The 26,787-nt window shown below is 43.0% G+C and overlaps 1 protein-coding gene across 1 annotated transcript; it reads right to left on the bottom strand.

Moving 5' to 3' along the window:
- Positions 1 to 1,144: 1,144 nt before the first annotated feature.
- LOC137525485 (uncharacterized) lies at positions 1,145 to 26,381 on the bottom strand. The gene is made up of 5 exons (XM_068246596.1): positions 26,303 to 26,381; positions 11,851 to 12,167; positions 8,847 to 8,894; positions 7,726 to 8,379; positions 1,145 to 2,027 (listed from the first exon to the last, which is right to left on the bottom strand). The coding sequence occupies exons 2-5, from the start codon at positions 12,125 to 12,127 to the stop codon at positions 1,753 to 1,755; spliced, it is 1,254 nt and encodes a 417-aa protein (XP_068102697.1). The 5' UTR covers positions 12,128 to 12,167; positions 26,303 to 26,381; the 3' UTR covers positions 1,145 to 1,752.
- Positions 26,382 to 26,787: the final 406 nt, after the last annotated feature.

Here is a 26,787-nt window from a genome sequence, read left to right on the forward strand (position 1 = left end):
GGCATGCTTGTGGCCGTACAGATTTTCATCCAATTCGATAATAATTATCGAAACGGTTAAATGAGAGGCAGCCTGGGGGGAAATCTCCTCCCTTCCCCCCTGGCCAGTCCTCCCCTGTATGTATGTAGGTCAGGGGTCACTGCTTACCAAGCCAATTTGAGTTCCAATTAGTTTTAAAGGTTTTGGAATCAATAAAATGACAACAGTGCCCAAATTTATGCACCGGCCTAATTTTTTTTTTTTTAAAACAATTATTGCACACTTTCTGTAAATCCAATAAACTTAATTTCACTTCTCAAATATCACTGTGTGTGTCTCCTATATGATATATTTCGCTGATATTTTTTATTGTAACAACCAGTGATTTATACAGGAAAATCATGACGATTAACAAGGTTGCCCAAACTTTTGCATCCCACTGTATATAGTTATTTTATACAAACTTCACTCTGTACTACCGGTAGTAATTGTATAGTACTGGGAAACTTGAGGCCCTTTGCTGCCACCTAATGACCTTAAGTGCACTCTGCACATTAAATTTTTATTTTCATTTTACTCTCTAGCGCGATCATTATTTTCATTTTAGCCTCTAGGACCATCATAAACATAGTGTGGTGCAGCACAAATGTTTTTGCAATGTAACTTTATTTGAAATTATTTTTATTTAAATTTGTACGCCTATTCCAAACTGACAGTATGGTCAAATTGCACTTATTTGCAATCATGGCAACACTGTTCTTGAAGTACAGACCATCCATAAGCTCCTACCTTGCAGTAGGAGTAATTAGGAGGGGTGGCCACTGGTCAGACAATGAAAGGAAAACATTTTTGAATAGATGTAGGATTATGAATGTTTTCTATGCAAATTTATGTAGCTTGAAAAAGTGAGTTCCAAACGGCCATATGCAGCTCTTGGGCTGCAAATTGTGCACCTGGGACCTCGGCTGTCCCACACCTGTATTGGATTGTGAAACACACAGCAAATGATTTGAGGGCCATGGGGTGAGTACCAAAGGGCCTCAAGCAACCCCTAGACTACAGGTTGGGGTCCAGGCATCTAGACTGCCCCAAGCCTGCATCGGATTGTGCTATAGTCACATGACAGCAGTGTGTCACACACACTGAACTCAATAAAAGAAGCTGAAAATGTTGATGATTTTTATTTAAAACTGGTCAGACTTTGTAGTGTACACACATCACAACAACTAAATCAGTAGTTTGTTGGACATTTCAAATTACTATTATCTAATGTCTGTAACCCACAACTGGGTTTTACTTGCTGTCCCACATTTCTTGTCCATGTGACTACCAATTTTAATACTATGTAGAGGTCCAGCCAGTGTTGCCAACTCATCCCTTTAATGACTGACACATTTAAGTTATACAGGTTCTGGGGCTACTTACACATAATCAGTGCCTTACCTGCATCTACCTAGCCATGAAACCTGTATAGTTCATATGTGTCAGTAATTAAAGGGATGAGTTGGCAACACTGGGTCCAGCTAGCCTCCTAAAACCCACCTAAAACCCCCTTCCCCCAACCCACCCTTGCCCAATAAAAAAACAAAACTTTTAACCCCACTTTACACTATTAAGAAATAAAAACAACAAACAACAATCTTAAAAACAAAACAAGACATAAGGCCTTCACAGTACTGTACAGTCTCTAATGAAGTTCATATGACATTGCTCTTAATGCCGTGACAGGAACAACCAACAGGGCACCCAACTGATTTCACAATACAGTTATCCTCACTTTTTCATTGATTGTTTTTTGAGATTCTTGATCACTGGCGGGTTGTGTTTACTGAGGAGCTTGAGAAACGTGTTCTTCTCAGCGATCCCCCAAGACCTCACGTAAGTGTAGAGTGCCCTCATCTTGCCTTGAGTTGTCTTCTGCTTCATCACAATATCATATGGTTCTGTTGTCAGAATAACTTTATCCAAGAGAACGTCTAAAACGGGATCTATGGTAGTCACCTTATCTATTAAGTCTGCCCGGTAAATGTCCACAAAGTGCTTCCCGTCTGTAAGAATAGAATAAATATAAGTAAGTGTATGCACTGTCTACATTATGTGCCCTGATCCTTCTACCTAATACTAGTTACTGCTCTGGACCTGGAATGAGGCTTCCACCCCTGCATTCATAAGAGATTATGGGAACATGGCTACTTATACCTGGATTTATTAAAGTGAATCTCCGGACTAAAAATCTACTCAGCTGAACTGAAAAGGCTTGGGGTTTCTTTAACAGTTTCACAGCATCAGAACTTTGTTTTTCTTACCAAAGCATCATTTTTAGCTGCATTTTAAGCTAAGCTCTACCCATCAAAGAAAACTGCCCGGGCTTTTTTTCCCTGATGCTGTGCAAAGCATGATGGCATTTCCTATGTTGTTATTCGCATTGCCTAGCAACTGGGAGGGGTGATCAGCACACAGGACAGTTAGAACTGTGTCTCATGCTCCCTGTCACCTCCTTTCAAGCAAAAACATGGCTGCCCTCATGAAATCAAACATTTGCCTGTTCTTTTAAAACAGGGTGGGTAAGAGATTATATTACCTATCTATTTTAATTAATATAACTAATGTAACTTAAAGAGAATCTGTAACATCAAAACGTCCCCTGGGGGGTACTCACCTCGGGTGGGGGAAGCCTCAGGATCCTAATGAGGCTTCCCACGCCGTCCTTCCCTCAGGGGTCTCGCTGCAGCCCTCCGTACAAGATGACGTCAATATTTACCTTCCCTTTATAAATGAAAGAAAAAGTAGTCCCCTCCTATCTGTAGTAGGATAATACTCAAGCCACAATAGTATTCAATATCAATGTATTAGTTTATTTAGACAACAACAATCTTAAAAACACTTTAAAAACATACTGAGGATCCCCTGACCTTTTGCCATCCATAAATTCCTTTATATTGCAATGTAAAATATTAGTATATAGAGTGTATTTTTGGCCCCGCTCAGCGCAGAAATGGTCCCGGGGCCGTCAGCAAGCCGACACAGACTGAGTACTGTAAAAAATGAGAGGCTCCTCTGTTGAAAGTATACAATCTATAAAACACAGCAGCTAAGTAGCTGTATCAGCATTGCCGACAGTCCAGGGAACCCCAATCAAAAATTAATAAATAAACTTGTGGAACTAACATAAACCACAATATGCTGGCTTAGCAATGTGCAAAATACAATTGAATAAAGTGCTAGGTGATACAGTTAATCATGGGTTATTTCATTAAACATCAATGAAAGTGCAACAGGTGTATAATAATAATTAATAAGGTGCAAATGCTTGTCCCAAAGTAGGGATCAGAATCAGTGGTGGTACATATAGAAAAGAAACATGATATAAGATAAGGGGGAAAAAAAAAAGGAGTTTTTTTCCATGAAAAAGAACCAAGTGTAGTGAAGCAAGAAAATAACCTCTAAGGCCTGGTGCACACCAAAAACCGCTAGCAGATCCGCAAAATGCTAGCAGATTTTGAAACGCTTTTTCTTATTTTTCTGCAGCGTTTCAGCTAGCGTTTTGCGGTTTTGTGTAGCGGTTTTGGTGTAGTAGATTTCATGTATTGTTACAGTAAAGCTGTTACTGAACAGCTACTGTAACAAAAAACGCCTGGCAAACCGCTCTGAAGTGCCGTTTTTCAGAGCGGTTTGCGTTTTTCCTATACTTAACATTGAGGCAGAAACGCATCCGCAATCCAAAATCTGCTGCAGCCCGGGAGTATGCGTTTCTGCAAAACGCCTCCCGCTCTGGTGTGCACTAGCCCATTGAAATGCATTACCCTAGCGGATCCGCACCCGCAAGCGGATCGCAAACCGCAGCAGAACCGCTCTGGTGTGCACTAGGCCTAACAGCCGATATTAGAAAACCACTTGTGATGAATCAAGGCCAGCAAAGAAAGTAAAGAAGCATCCCACCTAAGTATGAGAGCAACGTTGTAATGGCAGCTGAACGGAGCTTACCCTGGTGCAGAGAGGGATGGGGTCACGGGGATCCTTTTTTTTTTTTTCCCTTATCTTATATCATGTTTCTTTTCTATATGTACCACCACTGATTCTGATCCCTACTTTGGGACAAGCATTTGCACCTTATTAATTATTATTATACACCTGTTGCACTTTCATTGATGTTTAATGAAATAAACCATGATTAACTGTATCACCTAGCACTTTATTCAATTGTATTTTGCACATTGCTAAGCCAGCATATTGTGGTTTATGTTAGTTCCACAAGTTTATTTATTAATTTTTGATTGGGGTTCCCTGGACTGTCGGCAATGCTGATACAGCTACTTAGCTGCTGTGTTTTATAGATTGTATACTTTCAACAGAGGAGCCTCTCATTTTTTACAGTACTCAGTCTGTGTCGGCTTGCTGACGGCCCCGGGACCATTTCTGCGCTGAGCGGGGCCAAAAATACACTCTATATACTAATATTTTACATTGCAATATAAAGGAATTTATGGATGGCAAAAGGTCAGGGGATCCTCAGTATGTTTTTAAAGTGTTTTTAAGATTGTTGTTGTCTAAATAAACTAATACATTGATATTGAATACTATTGTGGCTTGAGTATTATCCTACTACAGATAGGAGGGGACTACTTTTTCTTTCATTTATAAATAGATTACCCCCGGATCGCTGATCCTAGTCCCCAGAAATTATCACCATTTACTGGGTAGCACTGTCAGTGGATATGACTAGACAGTGATTTCTAGGGCTCAATTCTTTGTGGGAATAGAATATTTACCTTCCCGGCTCCTGTGCAGGCGCTCTGACGGCTGTCGGCTCCGAAGTAGGCGGAAATACCCGATCGTCGTCGGGTCTGCTCTACTGCACAGGCGCAAGTTTCCGGCGCCTGTGCAGTAGAGCGGACTCGACTGAGATGGGGTATTTCCGTCTAATTCAGAGCCGAAAGCAGCCACAGCGCCCCCGCTGGAGCCAGCAAAGGTAAATATTGAATTGACAGTCGGGTCTGTCGCCGGCTGTTCGGAGGGCTGCAGCGAGACCCCCGTGGGACAGAGGACGGCGTGGGAAGCCTCATTAGGATCCCGAGGCTTCCCCCCACCCGAGGTGAGTACCCCCCAGGGGAGGTTTTTGAGGTTACAGTGTCTCTTTAATGACAGTATGTTTGTTTAGGCTGAAGTTCCCCTTTAAGGTTCTCCAGGGCTGGTGATCATCAGAGATGATAAATTATGATTTAATCCTGGCCTTGGTTTATTTAAAAGTAATCTGTAACTAGACAGAATTTCCAGTCCTCACTTTCCTCATATCAGTAGTGATGGGCTCACGAGTACATAACTAGCCGAATTCATGATTCTAATGAGGCTTAATATCCTCAGGTGTGCGGCTTCCAGCTGGGAGGAGGAAGTGCGCGGCATTGAGTCATGGAACACGTCCCATTGGACGTGTGCGAGCGCGTGATACGCATAGAAGTGCCGGACATCTGGGTAATTAACCCCCTGTCTCCCAGCCGCACACCTGAGGCTATTAAGTCTCATTAGAATGATGAATTCGGCTAGTTATGTACTCGTGAGCCCATCATTACATATCAGTGGTTTTTATTGGTTATGTAATGGTCAATGAAATAGCAGCCATGCAGTGGTTCTCACTCCTGGTACATGACTCCATGGCCTCAATTCACTAAGGGCTATACCACATTTGGTATTTTACACTTTTTTTTTTTTTTCCAAATTCACTAAGAATTCCCACATGTGGTACAAGTTTGTTAAAATATAGAAAAAAAACATGCTTCAATTCACTGAGCAGGTCAGGCAGCAATCTATCAGTTTTCTCTTACATGTCTGTGCATGAGCCATACTATTTTCTGTCCAGTGTCCCCGGCATCCCTTTAGATGTGCATCTCTGCTAACTAGAGAGAGCTCTTCTGTGTATCAGTATACAGATGTGTACATCTAAAGTACAGGTGTCGAACTCCAGGCCTGGAGGGCCAGATCCATGCCAGTGTTTAGGATGGACTGAGAAAGAGAGGAATGTGTTATACCTGATGGACCACGCCTTTCCTGATTCAGTCCCATCAATTAATTTGAGCTGTGTCAAAAATGTGTGAGGACCTCAGCCCTCGTAGGACCAGTTTGACATCCCTGATCTAAAGGGACACAGAAAAGCCTTTTTAAATGTCTCCTTCTCCTGCTCTGCCATTCTTAAAGTGGATCCGAGGTAAACTTTTACTCATTGCATAATTGTGTCCCTTTCCTATAGTTTATAGGGCATTCCTCAAGCCAAATACTTTTTTGTTTTTGTTTTAATACTTGAATTCCCTATAAACTAAACAAGCCTCGCCCACAGCTTTTCAGAGTGCCAAGGCATTTTCAGACACTAGCAAGGGCTAACAGGAGCTCAGTCTGGGCAGGAGGAGGGGGAGGTGTTACTAGCCATTGATTTCAAAGGCAGAGGGGAGAAGGAGAGGGGACTGAATTTACACACAGCCCTTAGCCTGTGACAATATGACAAAAAGAACATGGCTGCCCTCGTATCACAGGAATAAACAATCATACACTTTTTAAACTTTTGCAGCTAGATATGCTGTGTAAACTATCTAAACTTTAGATAAGATATACTGTATAGACAAGTTACTTGTTATAGTTAGTTTTTCATATCCGCTTTAAATTCCTGGCCTTCCACAGTATCGGATCAAATTAGGGTGAGAAGTATGGCTGTGTCTTTCCCTACTGGCCCTCTGCTACATCTGTCAACTTTTAGTGCATGGAGATTACCGTCTGGTTAAAGCTGGAGATAAGTACTGAACACTTTAATTTGCTCTACCAAATGCTTTAGGGCTCTATTTACAAAACTTAATCACTCAAAGTAAGTTGTTCCTGATAAACTTCATTTCAATATTACATTTACAACCTTAATTAAATTATATTTTTGCTCTTTAGGAGCTTAAAAATTAAACATAGATACACTCGTCGGCACACTAGTCGACCTCACTAGTCGGTAATTTTACTTTTCAGTGTGGTAATAAGTTTAGGAAATTGGCATTTGGCAAGTTGATCTGTAAAATCAGCTGTTTTCTGCATTACCTAATGCAGTAATGCTTAACTGAGGCCCAATTGTTTAACTCCTGATTCATTAACCATTGAGTTTGCTGTGCTATATTACACCATAACCAAAGTGTCGGACTGGGAGGTGGAAAAACTGAGGGAATCCACCTGCTGGCCAAGCAGCAGTAACCCTGTGTTATCACTCCCAATAGAAACCTGCAGCAAGTCTTCACCGTGAGCAGCAACACCTGATTACTGCTGCTTGGCCAGCAAGTGGATTTCCTCAGCTTTTCCACCTCCCATTCCAACACTGTTTCCACAGTGTAGAAGAGGACCTTTGATAAGTTCCTACTGCAGAAAGCCATATATTACCTGCTTCTGAGAGTGGTACAGATACTCCTCACTACTCTTCAGTGTACAAGCGCCATACAGCCTACCCCATGTGACTGCTAGTGATACTGGAGCAGCATGATGATAAGCTGTACTGCACTTGTACACTGAAGAGGAGTGAGGAGGATCTGTCCTGACACCAAAGGCAGCTAATCTATGGTGCTGCCACTGTTGCTCTGTAGCTTAAGTACAGAAGTGGGTCCCCCAGGCCCCTTCAGGATGGTGGGGGTCATGGGGGCTATTGTTACTCCCCTGGCTACATTTTGTTAACTAGTTTGTTTGAGTAAGCAGTCTAAATTTATAATAACATAATTCAGTCAATACCATTACCATTTTTAGCTTGCTGGCGGGTTAGCTTTGGTCTTGCCACTGCATTTTTCTTCTGCTTAGATTTTTGCTTCGGTCTTTTAATGCCATTTTGTGCTGGCTCTTTGGCCGGCTTAGGTCCAGGAACTTTATTTTCTAGCTGGTCTTCCATTTGTTCACCACCAGAGACATCATCATTTGCATCTCCTGGTCCTGGGTTTTGTGTCTGCCATGATGCTTTACAGTTTGAGGGTTGCTGGTCTGGAAATAATTCTTCTTCTTCCTTTTTAATATTTGGTGTTAGGACTGTATGTTTTATCACGTTCCGACGTTCTTCAAGACTTGCAACATCTTGGTGTGACAAAGACATTAGGGCTCTATTTCCTACTTGCGTGGCCTCTGATACTGGAATGTAAACTTCTGTTTCTTCAAGTTTAAATCTTAAAATGTCATTGTTTCCTTCATCTTGATCATCATTAAGTTTTGTAACGTCATGATGTACCCATTCTTGGCCTGAGCTGGGATTCGTATCTTCAGTCTTTTCTTCGCCAAGGTTTTGTGTAGATGTTGATATTCCATCCTTTGCCACTTCGTTTTCTAAGGCTTTATAATTTGGTCTTGTGCTGCCACCAGGCTCCAAGATTGGTCTCTGCTCGTGTGGAATCACTAAGGTTTGCCCTGAGGTTTTGTACATGAAATTAAAGAATGAAAAATAACAGACCACAGTAGGAAAGGATCACACTAAACAACTATTTCTGAGCAATAAATTGAAAAAAGAGACAACAAATTATGATGCCAAGATTTGGCATTGCTGAAAAAAAAGTGCAGGTACATATACAGTGTAGCGGACCATTCCTTCTGCTTCCTGTACCCCTTCCTAAGAAGTGTAAATCACTAAACTACCTGGGCGATATAATTCACTGCCTACAGACACATACACAGGCTTAACTTTTATATCCCAAAACCATAGTTATTGATAATGTTGGTTAGCATGAGTGTCCACTGGTCATGGTTAGCATGAGTTAGAATGAGTTAGCATGAGTGTCCACTGCCATCGGTGGCCTCCACTGAGTTGGATAATGATTACTGCAGATCACAGTGAGGTCTCTTGGGTGTCATTTCTGGTATCTGCAGATTCTACTCACCTGCTGACTGTCTTCGTCTGCGTCTTCTCTTCTGATTCTCCTTTTTACCTGGAAGGAGGAAGAAGTCTCTTGTTTAATGTAAATCTGCACCAAACCAAGAATAGTTACAGAAGCAGCTACAGTAATGCATGGGAAACTAACTCCAATATTCACAATAGATTTAAAGCAAACCTGTTATGGAATGGATTGGGAGGGAGATACTTACCTCAGTAATTGGAAGCCTCTAGCTGGCTCATATTCAGAACGTAAAATGCAATTTGCGTTACAAATTTTCAGGAAATGGTGTTATGCAATTCTCGTTGCGATCACGGGCAATGCAGTGCGTTTGTGAATTACACCATTCGCAAACGCTGCAGTGAGAATGGTCCTATAGATATACATTGATACATCGCTTTGCTGATCACCGGCAAAAAAAGCAGGGATGTGGGCACTATGGGCCTAGTGCCTCTGAAATGCCCACTGGGATTAAAAGTGATGTAATCTTCTGACTACCACAGGATGCTGGGAGATTGACAGGAGGTGGGGCCTTCTAGTGGCTGAAGTGAGGGGCTTCTAACGTCACAACTACAGACTGCGATTGCCCCACCCACTGCCATTCAAAGCCCGACCCCTTGTTCCACCTCTTAAAGAGACACTGAAGCGAAAAAGAATATATGATATAATGAATTGGTTGTGTACTATGAATAATTACTAGAAGATTAGCAGCAAAGAAAATATTCTCATTTTTATTTTCAAGTATATAGTGTTTTTTCTAGCATTGCATCATTCTCTAATATGTGCAGATTACACAACACTCAGCATTCAAAATGATTCTTTCAGAGCAGTCTGTGAAGTAATGACCTCTCCTCTGGCAGAGGAAAAGTAAACAGTCCACTTACAGTTGAGATAATAAAAGTCAGATAACAGCCCTCTCCATGACTTTTAAAAGTCGTAGAGATAATGGCTTTTTTGTGTAGCGATAACAACTGGAGTTTCTTAACTCTTCCTGTACTGGAAACAATTAGAGTTATGTATCTGATCTTAATGTTTTATTTCTTAGCTGTACTACACATATAAATCATAATATCATAGTTTTTTTTTTCGCTTCAGTGTCTCTTTAACATCTTTTTTTTTAAAGATTCTTTTATTTTGATTTCCAATTAGATATATGAGATACAACAGTCAAGGTATATGAAAAACAAAAATACAGAGGTTTTGTCAAAACAAGCATATACACCAATGGTACCGTAAGACATCATAACTGAGATAATTTGAATCGGTACACCTATGTCAGTATATATTAACCACTTTACCCCCGCGCGTACGTATTTCTCCGCCCCTTTTTCCATCCTTTAACAACCAGGGACGGAGAAATACGTACTTTCCGCGTTCCCGACGCTGCCCGCGCTCCCGCTCGTAAACACGCCGCCCGCCGCTAGTAAACACGCCGCCGCCCGCTCGCCCAGAGATCAATGAACGGGAAAATCCATTCCCGTTCGTTGATCTAAGCCCCGCAATGATCCGCTGCTCTCCTATGGGCAGCGCGATCATTGTGAGAAAAAACTCACGTGTCCAGCCTCCTTATACTTCCTCCAAGCTTCCGGAAGGAAGCTTGGAGGTCGCATTAAAACAAAAAGTTACTGTGGCCATCTTGTGGCCAAATAGTAAACTACACCCTACACATTTTTCACATACAAATAAATGACTTTTACACATAAAATTAACTCATTACCTCCCACACTCCCCATTTTTTTTTTTGTAATTAAAAAAAAATTAAAAAATTTACAATTAAAAAAAATACATAAATAGTTACCTTAGGGACTGAACTTTTTAAATATTTATGTCAAGAGGGTATAACACTGTTACTTTATAAACTATGGGCTAGGGATGGACGCAAAAATGAAAAAAATGCACCTTTATTTCCAAATAAAATATTGGCGCCAAACATTGTGATAGGGACATAATTTAAATGGTTTTATAACCGGGACAAAAGGGCAAATACATTTCATGGGTTTTAATTACAGTAGCATGCATTATTTAAAAACTATAATGGCCGAAAACTGAAAAATAATTATTTTTTTCCCCACATTTTTCCTATTTTCCCATTAAAACACATTTAGAAAAAAATAATTCTTGGCATAATGTCCCACCTAAAGAAAGCCTAATTGGTGGCGGAAAAAACAAGATATAGTTCATTTCATTGCGATAAGTAATGATAAAGTTATAGACGAATGAATGGAAGCAGCGCTGAAAGGTGAAAATTGCTCTGGTGCTCAGGGGGTAAAACCCCTCAGTGGTGAAGTGGTTAAATACAAAATCAAGCCACAAACCAGCGTGACCAGCACTAACCACATAGTGTACCCTGGAAATCTTATGGGCTAACAGAAGTTTACCAGAGATGCAGGTGTGTGGGTGTGGATGTCCATCTAGTTGTTTATATAAAACGGGTGGTCCTGGGCCTTAAGGGAACTTACACCAGGAGCCACCACTCTTAACATCTTTTAGTAGCTTAAAAGGTTTATTTGGTGGGGTATAAATTATCCTGCGTTAATGCAGGATTATGTAAATTGTGTCTGCAAATTTATGGAGCTTGAAAACGGACCAATCAGATTCATAAATTTGCATAATCCTGCATCAACTCTGAATTATTTGTGACTCATTGGCCAAGCCTAGTAACCAGGAGAAGACAGAAGTATTGTATACAACTGCCAGTATGTGCTGGAGAGAGAGAATGTTGTAGTAGCTGGAAATCCAAAGTGAGGGGTCCAATTTAGTTCTGTGACACATTTTAGGGTCAAACAAATAACTTCAATAATGACCATACGTAAAGTTATCCTTAAAAATGGGTTGATACTCCCAAAACTAACATTTCAGTAATTACTCTTAGGTACATAAAAAATGGTTTTTACACACAGGGAATGCTTACAAATGTTCTTTTATTTACGTAAGAATAGTTACTTAAATGTTCATTTTTAGAGTATAATTCCACTTTAAGCCTGTTAAATGGAACTTTGTAGTCTCCCACCTTTCCTTAGGTCTCTCTGGAGTTCAATCCTTATCTGGTTACATTTTATCTTCCTCAGAGCAGCTGTAATGAGCCCCGATGCGTTCCTCACAGTGTAGCAATCGATGATGACCTCAGCCGTCTCTTCAGCCGGTTTATCCTTCAGGTGACGGGGCTGTATTTTCTCGCGACCTCGCGGTGCCTTCATTTTGCAAAAAGTTTTCTTGAATTCTTCTAAACGTTCCCCTTTAAGTCTCTTCAAGTGTTTTCTCACTATTTTGATGGTTCGCTCCCTCATTCTGATGATGTAAAATGCTTTGTCTGATAGGGTGGTAGAGCTGATGGAACACAACAGAGAGCATTTTTGTAACTTTATGTAAGACTGATGGAAATAGTCCCAATGTCCATAACAAACCGGAGAACCAATGGGCGTATTAACAAGCAGAGCTGGGACAAGGTCCTCCAGCACCCAAGGCTGAGACAGCAAAGTGTGCCCCTCCATCCCTCCCACCCCAGCTGTCACACACTGATTGCTATTAGACTAAGAGGCCCCTCCCCATCCCTCCCACCCCACCCATCACACACTGATTGCTATTAGACTAAGAGGCGCCACAGGGCCCACAACACCTTAATCTCTAGTCACTGTCATGTATTTCCTTTTCTTATTTCTTTCTGCTTCAAACACAATTAGGAATGACAGCTGAATGAATTGTGCGCCCCCTCCTACACTGCGCCCTGAGGCTGGAGCCTCTCCAGCCTATGCCTCGGCCCTGTTAACAAGTATTGTGATGTGGTTGGAAAGCATATGTAATCTGTGTAATGCAATGAGTTTGTTTACTTTACATTCATAGATGTGCATGCTCCTGTTGAATTTGCCCAATAGGGTAATTTGATAATAGCTGCCCACTGATATCAATGGAGGCTGGTTACAAGTAAAATGAGTGTTAGTTCGCCAGCTCTAATTCATAATCTTCTAGCTTCTGAAGTGCATGCATTGTCCATCAGGAATGAATGTTAGGGGAAAGTGCCCTCTAGTGGCTGTGTTGCAATTGTGTGGTAATTATGTCCAGTAGTGTAGCTACAGGTAGAAGGCCTCAGGCTGGACTTTGGATCTAATGGCCCATACTCACGAGTGACATTTGTCGCCGCAACACGCGGCGCGCGCGTGTTGCGGCGACAGGTCGCCCGTGAGTATGGGCCGCCGCACGCGCGCGCACCCTGAACTGTCGCCCGTCGCTCATGTCGCCAGGCGATTGAAACTTTCAATCGCATGGCGACAGTAGCCGCTGCCCCCCCGCCGCAACTGTCGCTAGTCCGCGTGAGTACGCGGACTAGCGACAGCAACCTCCATTGAGGTTTATGGAGCTTCCGGCGGGGGGAGGAGGAACGTCGGCGACAGCTTCCGTCTCGCCGCTGGTCCCTCTTCCGCGTGAGTACGCGGAGGGACCTGGAGAGAAGCTGTTGCCGGCCTGTCGCCCACACGCTCACGTGTGCTGGCGACAGGCGATTTTTGCAGCCCGTGAGTACGGGCCATAAGATCCCTACTCTTGCCCTCTCATGACCTGTAGCACATGTGCGTCAGTGTCATGGGGTCACACCACTAAGCAAGGCAGTACGGAGGTCTCGGAAGACTGAGAGTATAGTGGCTGAAACAGGGCCGGTTCTAGACTTTTTGCTGCCTGAGGAAAACTTGTGAGGGTGCACAGATACCCTCCCCCCCTCCCCTCAATTTGGAATAATCGCACAGCACCCAACAATTTACTCTGCTCCAGTCAGCAAGGAAGCATATGCAACAACTTGAGACATGACATGCTGCAGCTCAACACAATAACACACTGGCTGGCTGGCTGCAAGTCTGTGACAAACAAACTGCTCACCCTCAGCCAGTCGGCCTTCCTCCATTCCTCCTCAGTCAGGACAGCAGTGCCACCATTCTCCCTTCAGCTGTGCAAGTCAAATTAAACACTGCTGCTCTCCTGCCTCCCCCCTCCTCGCTCACTGTCAGACTCCTCATGCAGCACAACAAGCTGCTTTTCCCCACTGATGACCTCTTCACCTCACTCGCTCTCCTCTCGCTTCTCTTCCTACTCTGACTGCATGCTCTAAGTGTAAACACACAGTGCAAACATGCTGCTACCCTTGGAATCTCTGTGCCTAATGCAAATGTTTCACCTTACTTCAAGAGAGAACCGGCCCAGGGCTGAAGATGTCCTGCTCTGCCTGGATTACTCTGACACAGGGCTGATGCAGGGACAAAAAAACGCTGAGAAGAGGACCAGTATTGCAGATCTTACAGCGACTGCTGCTACGCCGCTTGGGACGGGGAGTTGTGTACACTGATTGTGCTGCTCTGCCGCACAGGGGACAAGCTAGAAGATGGGCAGGCAGGGCCGGGCCGAGGCATAGGCTGGAGAGGCTCCAGCCTCAGGGCGCAGTGTAGGAGGGGGCGCACAATTCATTCAGCTGTCATTCCTAATTGTGTTTGAAGCAGAAAGAAATAAGAAAAGGGCATACATAGCAGTGACTGCAAGCCAGATAACTAGATATTAAGGTGTTGGGGAGGTTGTGAGCCCTGTGGCACCTCTTAGTCTAATAGCAATAAGTGTGTGACGGCTGGGGTGGAAGGGATGGAGGGGCGCACTTTGCTGTCTCAGCCTTGGGTGCTGGAGGACCTTGTCCCGCCTCTGCGGGCAGGCATTGCAGATCATTGAAGCGGCTGCACCTTTGCCACACAGGAACACCAGATCACGCTGCTGCTGCTGCTGACACAAGCACCCGGATAAGTACATTGCCAAATAGGTACGTTGTCACATTTGGACTATCAGACGCAGTGACTTTTTCTCACCACTGTTGGGGAAGAAAAAATGCATCTTATAGTCAGAAAAATACGGTAATCAGTTAAACTAGAATGTTGTTGATAGACTGGAATGGTTTTATTGGAATTATGTTATTTTAATGATTATGGCTGTGGTTTATATGATTTTTAATGTTGATGTGAATACTTAGCTGAGTAAATAGGCTCGTTTTTAGGCTCTAGTCTTTGTAACTGACCCGAAGAAGCGGGTTGAGACCTGTGAAACGTGTTGTCATCCTAACAACTGTGCTTGAATAAAAATGTTTGCAATCATATTGGTGTTATTCATCTGGAGAGGAAAGATTATCTTTTACTTACCTATTAGAGCGTAGTCAAAATATATTGTGCGCCTCTACACTCATTACTGACAAGAGGAATGACACACACAGATGAATCTAGAGGGTGTTCCTCTGACTTAGGCCACATTCACAGAAGTGCATTGCAATTCAGTGTAATGGCCGCTATGTAACGTGGCTTATCCCACTGCAATGCACCACCAATGCGGCGTTCACAGTGCGGTATGCGAGTTGCGGCATGGTAAACCCCACTACATGCATATTAAAGCAAATCTGTAGGGAAAATAAACTTATGAGATAATGACCTGTATCTATATGCAGTACGGATAATCAATAGAGCCTTAGTAGTAAAGAAAAGAGTCTCATGTTGTTTTCCAGTAAGCGTTCTTCTAGGAAGAGTTAAAAAAAAACTTCAGTTATCTGGGCAAAAGAGCTTCTCTGAGCGAGTGACTTACTTGGTCAAACTCTGTCCTGTTTTCTGAAAACTTCAAAGAAAGAGAAATTGAGAGCCCAGGCAGTGCAGTGTGTCAAATCAGTCAATTTATAATGGTAAGTATATGAGTTTATACTCACAAGGTTGGGTTACCACTGGTAACCACTGTAATGGCAGGTGGGGAGATTAGACCCGACCCCATTCGGGTTAAGAATGTCCCTCTCCGTAGGATCAGAAAAAAAATGGTAACACCCCTCCAAGCGTGGACTTACAAGTAGAACAATTTTTGAAACAAATTTTAGATTAAAATAATTAAAAAAAACATTTAAAATAGGGAGGTAGTGGTGGACTCACCTCACCCAAGTAGACACGATAGTCTAAGTTCACTGGAAAACAATTTCTTTATTCATTAAGCATAATTTGTGGGGTACCTTGAATAAAGAAATTATTTTTCAGTGAACTTAGACTATTATGTCTACGTGGGTGAGGTAAGTCCACCACTGCCTCCCTATTTTAAACTTTTTTTTAATTATTATTTATTCTAAGCTGGCACCTCTGTTTCAAAAATTGTTCTACTGTTTTCTGAAAAACTTAAAGAGAATCTGTACTCTAAAATTCTTACAACAACAAAAGCATACCATTCTATTCATTATGTTCTCCTGGGACCCTCTGTGCTGTTTCTGCCACTCCCTGCTGGAATCCTGGCTTGTAATTGCCAGTTTTAGGCAGTGTTTACAAACAAACTAACCAGCTTGTGATAGGCTCACATAAGCAAAGTGTGTGAGTCATACAGAGTGTTCAGGGGGCCTGCAGAGGGTGTGTATCACTTCTATCCAATCACAAGCAGCACAGCACATTCCAGTCTGAGTGCCTCAGCCTGACAGAGGAGAGAAGATGAGATCATATAACAGAGATAATACAGTCACTGTGAAATTAGGAAAGGCTGCAGTTAGACAGAGCACATTAGAACAGGCATAGGAACTTATAGGATAGAAGAAATAAGGATGAAAATGTTGTTACAGAGTCTCTTTAAAGCAAATCTAAAGTGATTTTTTTTAACCTTTTTAAAACTTAAATGTGTTGCTTACACACTCCCATCACCTTCTGCTGTGTTCCTGCAGCTATACATCCCCCCCCACCTCCTGCACCCCCAAATCCCCAAGAAGCTGGCCAATGACTCGGTTGAATACTGTGGGCACAGGAAGAGGCAGAGCCGGTCTCCGTAGCTCTGATTCAAAACCGCCCATCTCTGCCCCCTTATTGTCATCATTACCACACCATCAATCTGTGCGCGTGCTCGTCTGCATGCACAACCAGCCTGCCCAAGCTCCGTGCACAGTTGGGTCAAGGAGCAGGGTGGCGCTGTGGCATGTACGAGTCCATTAATTTGCAAAGTTGCTGCTGCGCTCTCCAGACCTGTCCGTCTCCTATTAGTTGTGCTAGTTTTATCCTGCAACCTGTAATGAAATGCTTCACATAGGGCAGTAACGTTCTATACATAGAATAACATAAATCTTTTCATTCCATAATCAAAGTCCACCAAGTGAAAAACTCCGCTGCCGTGATCAGTGATATCACTTAGTGCTCAATAGGTGCCACTTCCACCGCAGTATATGCCAAAACGCTCACCAGACGTTGCCCACCTCAGAATGCAGGTGGAAACGTCACTTTTGGCCCACTGCCAGTCAATGCCACAACACCAGGTTACTGTAAATCTTCATTTAATCCGATAAAATCAGCTCCATAAAAAACATATAAAAATGACATAGCGTGATACTATTAGCATCAATCTCCGGGCGCATCAACAAATTGCACTTACGCGTCCCGGTGTTTTGTCAGCATATAACAATCTCCTCTGCCAATGCCCATTCGCTTGTGTGCGGGGTGGACGTCCGCGGTGGTACCGCTCCTGGTCCTCCCTTCAACCGCAGGGTGTGTGTCGCTCGTCCGTACTGTATCTCCCGACCCCTGTATCTCCCGTACCACCGCGGACGTCCACCCCGCACACAAGCGAATGGGCATTGGCAGAGGAGATTGTTACATGCTGACAAAACACCGGGACGCGTAAGTGCAATTTGTTGATGCGCCCGGAGATTGATGCTAATAGTATCACGCTATGTCATTTTTATATGTTGTTTTTTATGGAGCTGATTTTATCGGATTAAATGAAGATTTACAGTAACCTGGTGTTGTGGCATTGACTGGCAGTGGGCCAAAAGTGACGTTTCCACCTGCATTCTGAGGTGGGCAACGTCTGGTGAGCGTTTTGGCATATACTGCGGTGGAAGTGGCACCTATTGAGCACTAAGTGATATCACTGATCACGGCAGCGGAGTTTTTCACTTGGTGGACTTTGATTATGGAATGAAAAGATTTATGTTATTCTATGTATAGAACGTTACTGCCCTATGTGAAGCATTTCATTACAGGTTGCACAACTAATAGGAGACGGACAGGTCTGGAGAGCGCAGCAGCAACTTTGCAAATTGATTATCCTGAACTGGACTTTCTGTAGCGACCTCAGGCACTGGTGAAATCACTAATTGATATTCTGAACTGTGGCGCAGTGTTTATTAATCATCAATGTACGAGTCCATTGCACATTGAAATCCGTGATCTGGAAATTCTTCAAAGGTCACAGCCATCTTGATGCAGGAAGTACCATTTTTTCTTTCTGGATTTGGGCGGATGAGGAGTATCAGGAGAAATTTAATTGCTGTAAAAATATTTAACCACCCATGTATTTTATTTTTATTTTTTTTCATGCAATTTCACTTAAGATTTGCTTCAAACAGCCAAGAAACAGTGAGATACAGATTGAGATAAGGTTTTACTGCAGGAAAGTGCAAAGGGAAATTGGCTCTAATTTGTTTTGCAGCTTAAAGTGTACCCTTGCTGTCCTCTTGAGTGCCTCCGTTCTCCTGGTAACCTCAGTCGCCCCAGTCGGCTCTTCTGTGTATGCGCGGAAGGTCCACGCAGAATAGCCAGCTGGCGCGACTGAGACAGATTACCGAGACCGATACCATGTGATCAGAGGCACTCGGGTGGATGGAGAGAGACGCATCGCTGCTCATGGGGCTGGAGGAAGCCCCAGGTAAGAATAAAACCTTTTAAATAGCCCATCTCACGTTTACTTAAAAAGATGGAATGTGGTTTCTAAACTGCGACTGTGACAGTCTGATGCAATGTTATATAACTGAAAATACAGAAATTAGAAATTAGACTTTTCTTTGCTACTAATGTTCTATGTATTATCCAAATTACACATACAGTACAATTCATTACCTAATAAGTTTATTTTTTCCAGTAACCTCCAGGACAGGTCCACCATGAGACGACATAGGCTCCTCCCAGGAACAGGAAACGTCCAAATTAGAGCACTCTATAAATTTAAATCCAATCCCTCCATCACCAGTTGACGTTTCCTGTTCCAGGGAAAAGAGTACTCTATGTCGCTCGCCGGTCCGTCTAGCCAGGTGTGCTGGGGACCTTGGTTGGCGGCGCATGGGGACCTGCCTGGAGAGGATGGGGGTCCTGTGGAAGGAGAAGGGAAACACTACTACCTTCTCCATGGCGTCGTGGCTGCCCGGGTGGTGGTAGTTCCGAGGACGCGTACGGCGTCCATGATTCCCTGGTGGCGGAGGCTGTGGCGCGCCGGAAGTGACGAGGGGAAGACTGGGCCTCCGGAGGGCTGGCGAAGGTTTTTGCCCTCAATGGCGGCGCTCGTTGGCGTACTTCCGCCCTTACGTGACGTCACTTCCGGTAAGCGTGGGGAAGAGACGCCGGAAGCCTGCATTGCTCGGCATTTCGTTTTGCGAGCGGAGCAGGATGGACGCTAAGCAGGAGCCGGGAAAGGTAAGGTGGCGGAAGGCTTGGGGACCTTTACGGTATGAGCCTAACGCCCTGCTCCGCGTCTATGCTGAGGTCTGTTTTTGATTAGTGTCATATTAAAACAGTTTCCTGGCCACTTAAGCGTCTGATCTGAGGTCTCTATATAGACATTAAGATTTTACATATTATGTCTGTCTGAGGTCTGTAATATGATATAACAATAGCAAGCTATGTTTTTATGTTGTTATGATTTATTCTTATTAAGGTGGTCTCTGCAGCAATATGTTTTAAAGTGACACCTTTTTCTCTAGCTTATTGGCTCACATATATCTATGATGATTTATTTGAGGTCATTTGTATAATGTTCTGCAATACAAGTACCTTTTTTTCTCCTAACTGGGGTAGGGAAGCTTCTTTCCTCACGTTCTGGCATTGATCACAAGGGTGTGGCTTTACAATTATCTGCTTTGACAGACAGGTGACACTTGGTTTTCTTATTGTGTTTTTATTATAGGGCACAGAGTCTGCTGACCCTTCAAGGCCGAGGAGGCGTTGCCCGCTCTGTGACACAAAACTTGCCCATACTTACGATAAGCAGTTTTGCCAACCCTGTTTTGTAAAACTGATTCAGGAACAATCAGGGGGATTAAAAGAGGAGATTATGTCAGCAGTTAAACAAGAGATGTCTGATACAATTAAATCATTAAAAGAGGTTTTCTCTGCTGCCATGACCCCGCCTATAGATACTGGCAATGCAGGCCCTAGTAAGACAGCACCTGTAACTCCTACACCTGATAGTGATGCTATTTATCCCGTACAGCCTGCAAAAAGCAAAAGTAAAAGTAAATCCTCCAGTAAAAGACCTATTATTTCTTCCTCTGAAGAGGAAATGGAAGAGGAAGGAGAGGAGGATGACGGAGACAATTCCGATGCATCTTCAGTTAAAAGTGTTGAAAGTCAGTCAGATATAAAGAAAGTATCTAGGTTCAGGTTTCCGGCAGATGAAACTGACCAGCTTATCTTGGCAATTAATAATACCTTAAAAATTGAGACAAAGAAATCTGAGGAAGTGTCACTGCATAATAAATTGTACCAGGGAATGGAACCAGATGAGACCCTTACTTTCCCGGTACATAAATCTACTAAGAATACTATCCTTAGTCAATGGAGATACCCGGATAGGAAGTTGTTTATGTCGAAGGGGTTTATTAAAAGATTTCCATTTACAGAATCAGATGCCAAGATATGGGACCGGTGTCCTAAGCTAGACGCAGCTTTTTCTCAAGTAAATAAAGACAACGAATTAGCATTTGAAGACCTCGGATACCTTAAAGATCCACAGGATAAAAGGGTAGAATTCGCTCTGAAGAAAGCATGGACTTCAGCAGGAGCAAATTTTCGCCCGGCAGCGGCAACAACATGTGTATCGAGGGTATTAGCTTTATGGGTTAAAAAAGTAGAAGAGAAAGTAGAAAGAGGGGCATCTAAGGAAGAGATCTTAGAGTCACTTGAGGTGGTTTCAAAAGCCACAGACTACATAACTGATGCGGCTGCAGAAAACATAAGGGTAAATGCTAGAACGACAGCCCTGATTAATTCTGCCAGACGTAATTTATGGATAAAAAATTGGGATGGCAGTCAGGCGTCTAAGGCTAGGGTATGTAACATACCTTTCGATGGGGAGCTTTTATTCGGGGCCCAACTAGACGAAATATTAGAAAGAACGAGCAATAGAAAGAAGGGGTTCCCTAAAAAGAAGAAATATATTCAGAATAAAAGATTCTTTAGAAGAAATAGGCAAGAAAACAGGGATAAACCTCAGCAGAGAAGAAAACCCTGGGCTATCAACAGAGAGGGAACGAAAAAGAATTTTCTTTTTCGAAACCCAGAAGGCCAAAAGAAAAAGTGACGCCAAAGAAAGAGTTGGGGGTCGTCTAACAGGATTTTATTCCCAATGGACGAACATAACCAAAAACGATTTCATCCTGAATCTTATAAGTCAGGGGTACAAAATTCAATTTCATGCGCTTCCGGGAAACAGGTTTGTTTCCACTCCTCTTCCAAAGGACAAAGAAAAGCGTCAGGCCTTGCAAAGCATTGTAAAGGGCATGACAGAGGAAGGAGTGGTAGCTCCTGTGCCGTGCGATCAACGGTGCAGGGGGTTTTACTCGACCATATTCATGGTAAAGAAGCCGACCGGGAAATTCAGGTTGATTTTAAACCTGAAACCATTAAACCCTTTTGTGACTTACCAAAGATTCAGGATGGAATCAATCTTCTCTGTAAGAAGCTTACTAACCCCCAACTGTGTAATGACGAACATAGATCTAAGAGATGCATATTGGCACATTCCAATAAGAGAATCATCACAGAAGTTTCTGAGGTTTGCAATAAAAGAAAAGGAATCAATCCAACATTTTCAGTTCAAGGTCCTTCCCTTCGGAATTTCATCAGCCCCTCGAATCTTCACAAAGATAATGGGAGAAGTGATAAAGGACTTACATGTGAAGGGAATCATGGTGATTCCCTATCTAGACGACTTATTAGTAGTAGCAGACTCTTACCAACAAGCAAAAAGAGACACGAAGAGGGTACTAGAGCAGCTACAGACTCTCGGATGGATAGTAAATTGGGAAAAGTCAGTGCTGGAACCGAAGGCAAGGATACAGTTTCTAGGAGTGGTAATAGACTCAGAAAAAGGAAGACTGTACTTGACAGAACAGAAGGTGACAAAGCTAAAGAACCTAATACAGGACTGTATAAGAAGCCCGATTCTGACAATACGAGAGGTCATGAGAATACTAGGGTTTCTGACATCAACATCACCTGCCATCCAATGGGCACTGTTACACACAAGAGAGCTCCAGAGTTGGATGATGGGAGTATGGAACAAAAAGCAGGAAGATCTAGAGAGAGAAGTGAGATGCCCAGACACAGTACTAAACTCGTTACAGTGGTGGATGTCGGAAAAAATCCTAACAGAAGGAAGATTATGGACAATCCCAACACAAAGATACATTACCACAGATGCAAGTCTCCTAGGATGGGGAGCCCATTTAGAGGGGAAGATGTTTCAGGGTCTCTGGCCAAAGCTAGTAAGAGAGCAGTCATCCAATTACAGAGAACTAAGGGCAGTGAGAGAAGTGCTAGTACAGGTAGTGCAATCACTGAGGGGGCATCATGTTCAACTAAGGACAGACAATACCACCACAGTGGCCTACATAAATCGTCAGGGGGGAACAAGATCAAGGAAGCTTCTAGACCTAACGATGGAAATTCTATTGATAGCGGAGGAAAACTTTCTCTCGTTGACCGCAGTCCACTTGAAAGGATCTTTGAATACCATGGCAGATTTCCTGAGCAGACACAGACTATCAAACTCAGAGATGGAGATATCCAACAAAGTCTTCAGGAATCTAGTCAAAAGATGGGGCCGGCCTCAGATCGACATCTTTGCAAACAGAACAAATACGAAATGCAAGAGGTTCTATTCCCTGAATCCAAGGGAGGGAGCAGAGGCGGTAGATGCGCTCAGTCAAAAGTGGACATTCAGGAAGGCATATGCGTTTCCTCCAATCCAACTAATACCTCGAGTTTTGCAAAAGTTAATGCAGAGCAGAGCAACTTTGATCATGATAACTCCGGATTGGCCGGGAAGGAGCTGGTATCCGATTCTTCTGAAGATGAGACTAGAAGGTCCGATAAGGCTGCCCCACAGAAGGATTCTATCGCAGGTAGAGAAAGGAAGTATAAGTTATATACCAAATCTAAACCTGTGTGCCTGGCTTCTGAGAGGTCTCCTTTAAGAAAGAAAGGGATCTCTGAGAGAGTTATTAGTACCCTCCTCGACTGTAGAAAGAAGGTAACTAGAAAAATATATCTAAAGTACTGGAAGACTTTCAATTTGTGGAAAGAAGAGTCAGGATTTTCAGGAGAGACAATACCAACCGTATTAGAATTCCTGCAAGATGGGGTAGAAAAGAACATTGCCCTTAGTACTTTAAAGGTTCAGGTTACAGCATTATCAACTTATTTAGATCAGAAATTAGCCAATGACCCTCTGATCATACAATTCTTTAGATCCATAGAAAGAAGAAAACCTATAATTAATAAAAGGATTCCGAGTTGGGATCTCTCTTTGGTATTAAGGATCTTGAAGGGAGACCAATTTGAGCCAATATCAGAGATTCCATTAAGGCAGTTAACGATGAAAATTGTTTTTCTAGTAGCAGTCACTTCAGCCAGGAGAGTGAGCGAATTGGAGGCTTTATGTTGTGATGAACCCTTTTGTCTAATATTTAATGATAGGGTGATATTAAAGACATGTGAAGAATTCCTTCCTAAGGTAGCTACGAGCTTTCATAGATCTCAGGAGATTGTATTACCTTCCTTCAATGAAGAACCAACCTTAGATGTTAGGAGGTGTCTCATTGCTTATCTGGACAAAGTAGCAGACTTTAGAAAGTCAAGAGCTCTATTTATCAATTCATCTGGAGCTACTAAGGGCATGAAGATGTCTAAAAGAACTATAGGCAAGTGGATAAGATTGTGTATAGAAGAAGCCTATAGGTTGGCAGGGTCTACTTTACTAGGTGCAGTTAGGGCTCATTCGACTAGGGCAGCTGCTACATCATGGGCCTACAGAGCGGGTGCTACGCCAGAAGAAATTTGTAGAGCCGCTACGTGGACAAGCATGTGCACCTTTTCAAGGCATTACAGGGTGAATCTGATGACTGCAAGACAACAATCCTTTGGGAGAAAGGTTCTGCAGGCAGTCGGCCCACCCTAGAATTGGTAAGATTTCTTGCTCATCTTCTCATGGTGGACCTGTCCTGGAGGTTACTGGAAAAACCAGTGTTAGTTACCTGGTAACATCCTTTTTAGTAACCTCCAGGACAGGTCCGTAACCCACCCGGATAACGGGATATATGTATAGATGAATGTGTACAATAATTTGAGTATGCCTCTTTAAGCGGTTAACAGTTCTTATAGTTGACTGGTGATGGAGGGATTGGATTTAAATTTATAGAGTGCTCTAATTTGGACGTTTCCTGTTCCTGGGAGGAGCCTATGTCGTCTCATGGTGGACCTGTCCTGGAGGTTACTAAAAAGGATGTTACCAGGTAACTAACACTGGTTTCGCTACAGATTTGCTTTCAAGGGGCTCAATTCACGAACAGCTTTGAACGTGCAAACTAGGGTGCTAAGTAGTTTGCACGTCTAAAGCTGTTACAGATCGCGCGCAAAGTTTAGGGCTGCACGGTGCGCGCGAAACGTCACAATGTTCGCGTGCTAAGTACGCGCTAAACTTTGCGAGCATATTAGCGTGTGAATCGGCCATTTTCGCATCCAAAGTGCCTTTTCACTGGCGTGCTAACACTTAGCACCCTTTAGTGAATCAAGGCCAAGGAAACTGAAGGTGAAAATAAACTGATGAGATAAGCAATTATATTTATCCTCCTAAGCTACGTACACACGTCTGACTTTAACAAACTACCGGTCGTCAGACCCGCATGCGGGGTGGCCGTTCTAACAACAGTTTGCCGGTGTGTACAGTCTGTCGTCAGGCTGATAAGGCTGGTTTTGACTGATCCGCTTGGTGGGGGTTAGAACTGCCGCCCCGCGGGCGGGTCTGATGACCGCTAGTTTGTTAAAGTCAGACGTGTGTACGAACCTCTACTCCTAAAAATGACTTTTTTGAAGTATCCCAGGTGTTTTTTTTAAATATTTAAACAATTACAAAGTAGGTTTAGTGTTTCATGGTCTGTAATCAGTGGTAGTCTATTAAATGTCCCAGAGTTAGAAAAAGGTCAATAGTTCATGTGTTTTATCTCTCCCTGCCCTCAGAAGTTGTATTCTGCCAGGAAAACTTTTACGGTTGTAATTTGCTTATCAGTGATGTGTGTGACAAGGTACCAACAAGACAGAAGCTGTCATTTCCAAGCCTAGATATTTACTCTTTCAGGCAGCAAAATAAAGCAAGTAAAACAGCCTGGTTATTAATATGTTTTGTACTGTACATACACATGTTTATCTCATCATGTCACATGTCGCCTCGGGTACACTTTAACAGTAAATAATACTTTTCATTGATTGTATGCTTACCTGTACCTGACGCAATGCAAAACTTAACCTGCAGCGCCACACTGTGTTGCTGCTGTCCCTGCCTGTGTGATCATACCCTTTTTCTATACAGGGTGTTCTTCACAAAGTCATCAGGGTAAGGCAGCACAGGCTCCTGTATTGGTACAGTGGCTCTGGAGATGCAGCAGCATTATTATTTATATAGCGCTGACATCCTCCACAGCGCTGTACAAGAGTATTTTGTCTTGTCCCTTAACTGTCCCTCAGATGGGCCCTACCATAGTCATACGTTTATGCATCGTATGTATTGTAGTCTAGGGCCAATTTAGGGCAAAGCCAATTAACTTATTTGTATTTTTTGGGGAATGTGTGAAGAAACCAGAGGGTCCAGAGGAAACCCACACAGATGCAGGGAGAACTTACAAACTCCATGCAGATAGTGCCCTGGCTGGGATTCAAACCGGGGACCCAGCGCTGCAAGGCGAAAGCGATAACCACTACGCCACTGTGCAGTGGTATGTAAGTAAACCAATAATAGACTATAAGAATCATTCAGGCCACATTGAACACTGTGCTGTGCTGACCAGAGACTCACCATAATAAATGAGTAAAGGCTTCTCTGAATCATCACACTGGAATGTTTCTGTATTACATCACTGAATATCAGCTAAGTGCTGACTGGCAAGAACTGCATCTGTAAAACAAGTCCTCGATGGCTGCCCTCAGTTAGAAACAAGCATGCAGCTAATCCAGTCAGATTGTTCTCAGAAACGCCTGATCTGCCGCATGCTTGTTCAGGGTCTATGGCTAAAAGTAGTACAGGCAGAGGATCAGCAGGACAGCCAGGCAATGTGCCTTGTTTGAAATTAAATAAATATGTCAGCCTCCATATCCCTTTCACTTCAGGTCCCCTTTAAGCTTGCATCATACGTAGAAAATGATGTAAAAGTACATTTCTGCAGATTGTGCGCTCACCTGCTCGTTAGGCCTCCCGGAACGACTTTTGTCCTTTCACTTTCAGCATGTAGAAATGGCTCTTTTGTTTGATTTTCCATTGGTGGTTTGAATTTTCCTCAGTGTGACGGCCTACCAATAGCGATGTGTGTAATAGGAGCCCTCATGAAATGTAAGGGAGGGGGAGTGCTGGAGCTTCTGATAGTGTTTAAGTGAAACTGAATTGTCACAACCTGGAAGATGTCCTGGAAGCAGTAACCCTTTCCCTGCAGAACTGTCAGTTCAGTTATTATGATTCTTGCAAGGCAAGTACTAACAGGTCGTTTCTCGTCGCCATTACCAGACTCCAGGATTATTTTAAGTTGTAAAACTCCTCTTTCCATTCATAATTCAAATCCTGCCAGTAGCAAATGCCTTAGAGGAAACCTAAAGCCACACAAAAAAAAAAACTGTTTAACTCACCTGGAGTCTCTACCAGACCTCTGCAGCCGCCCTGCGCCATCCTG

This window comes from Hyperolius riggenbachi, chromosome 7, assembly GCF_040937935.1.
Source record: "Hyperolius riggenbachi isolate aHypRig1 chromosome 7, aHypRig1.pri, whole genome shotgun sequence".
In the NCBI taxonomy this organism is placed as follows: Eukaryota; Metazoa; Chordata; class Amphibia; order Anura; family Hyperoliidae; genus Hyperolius; species Hyperolius riggenbachi.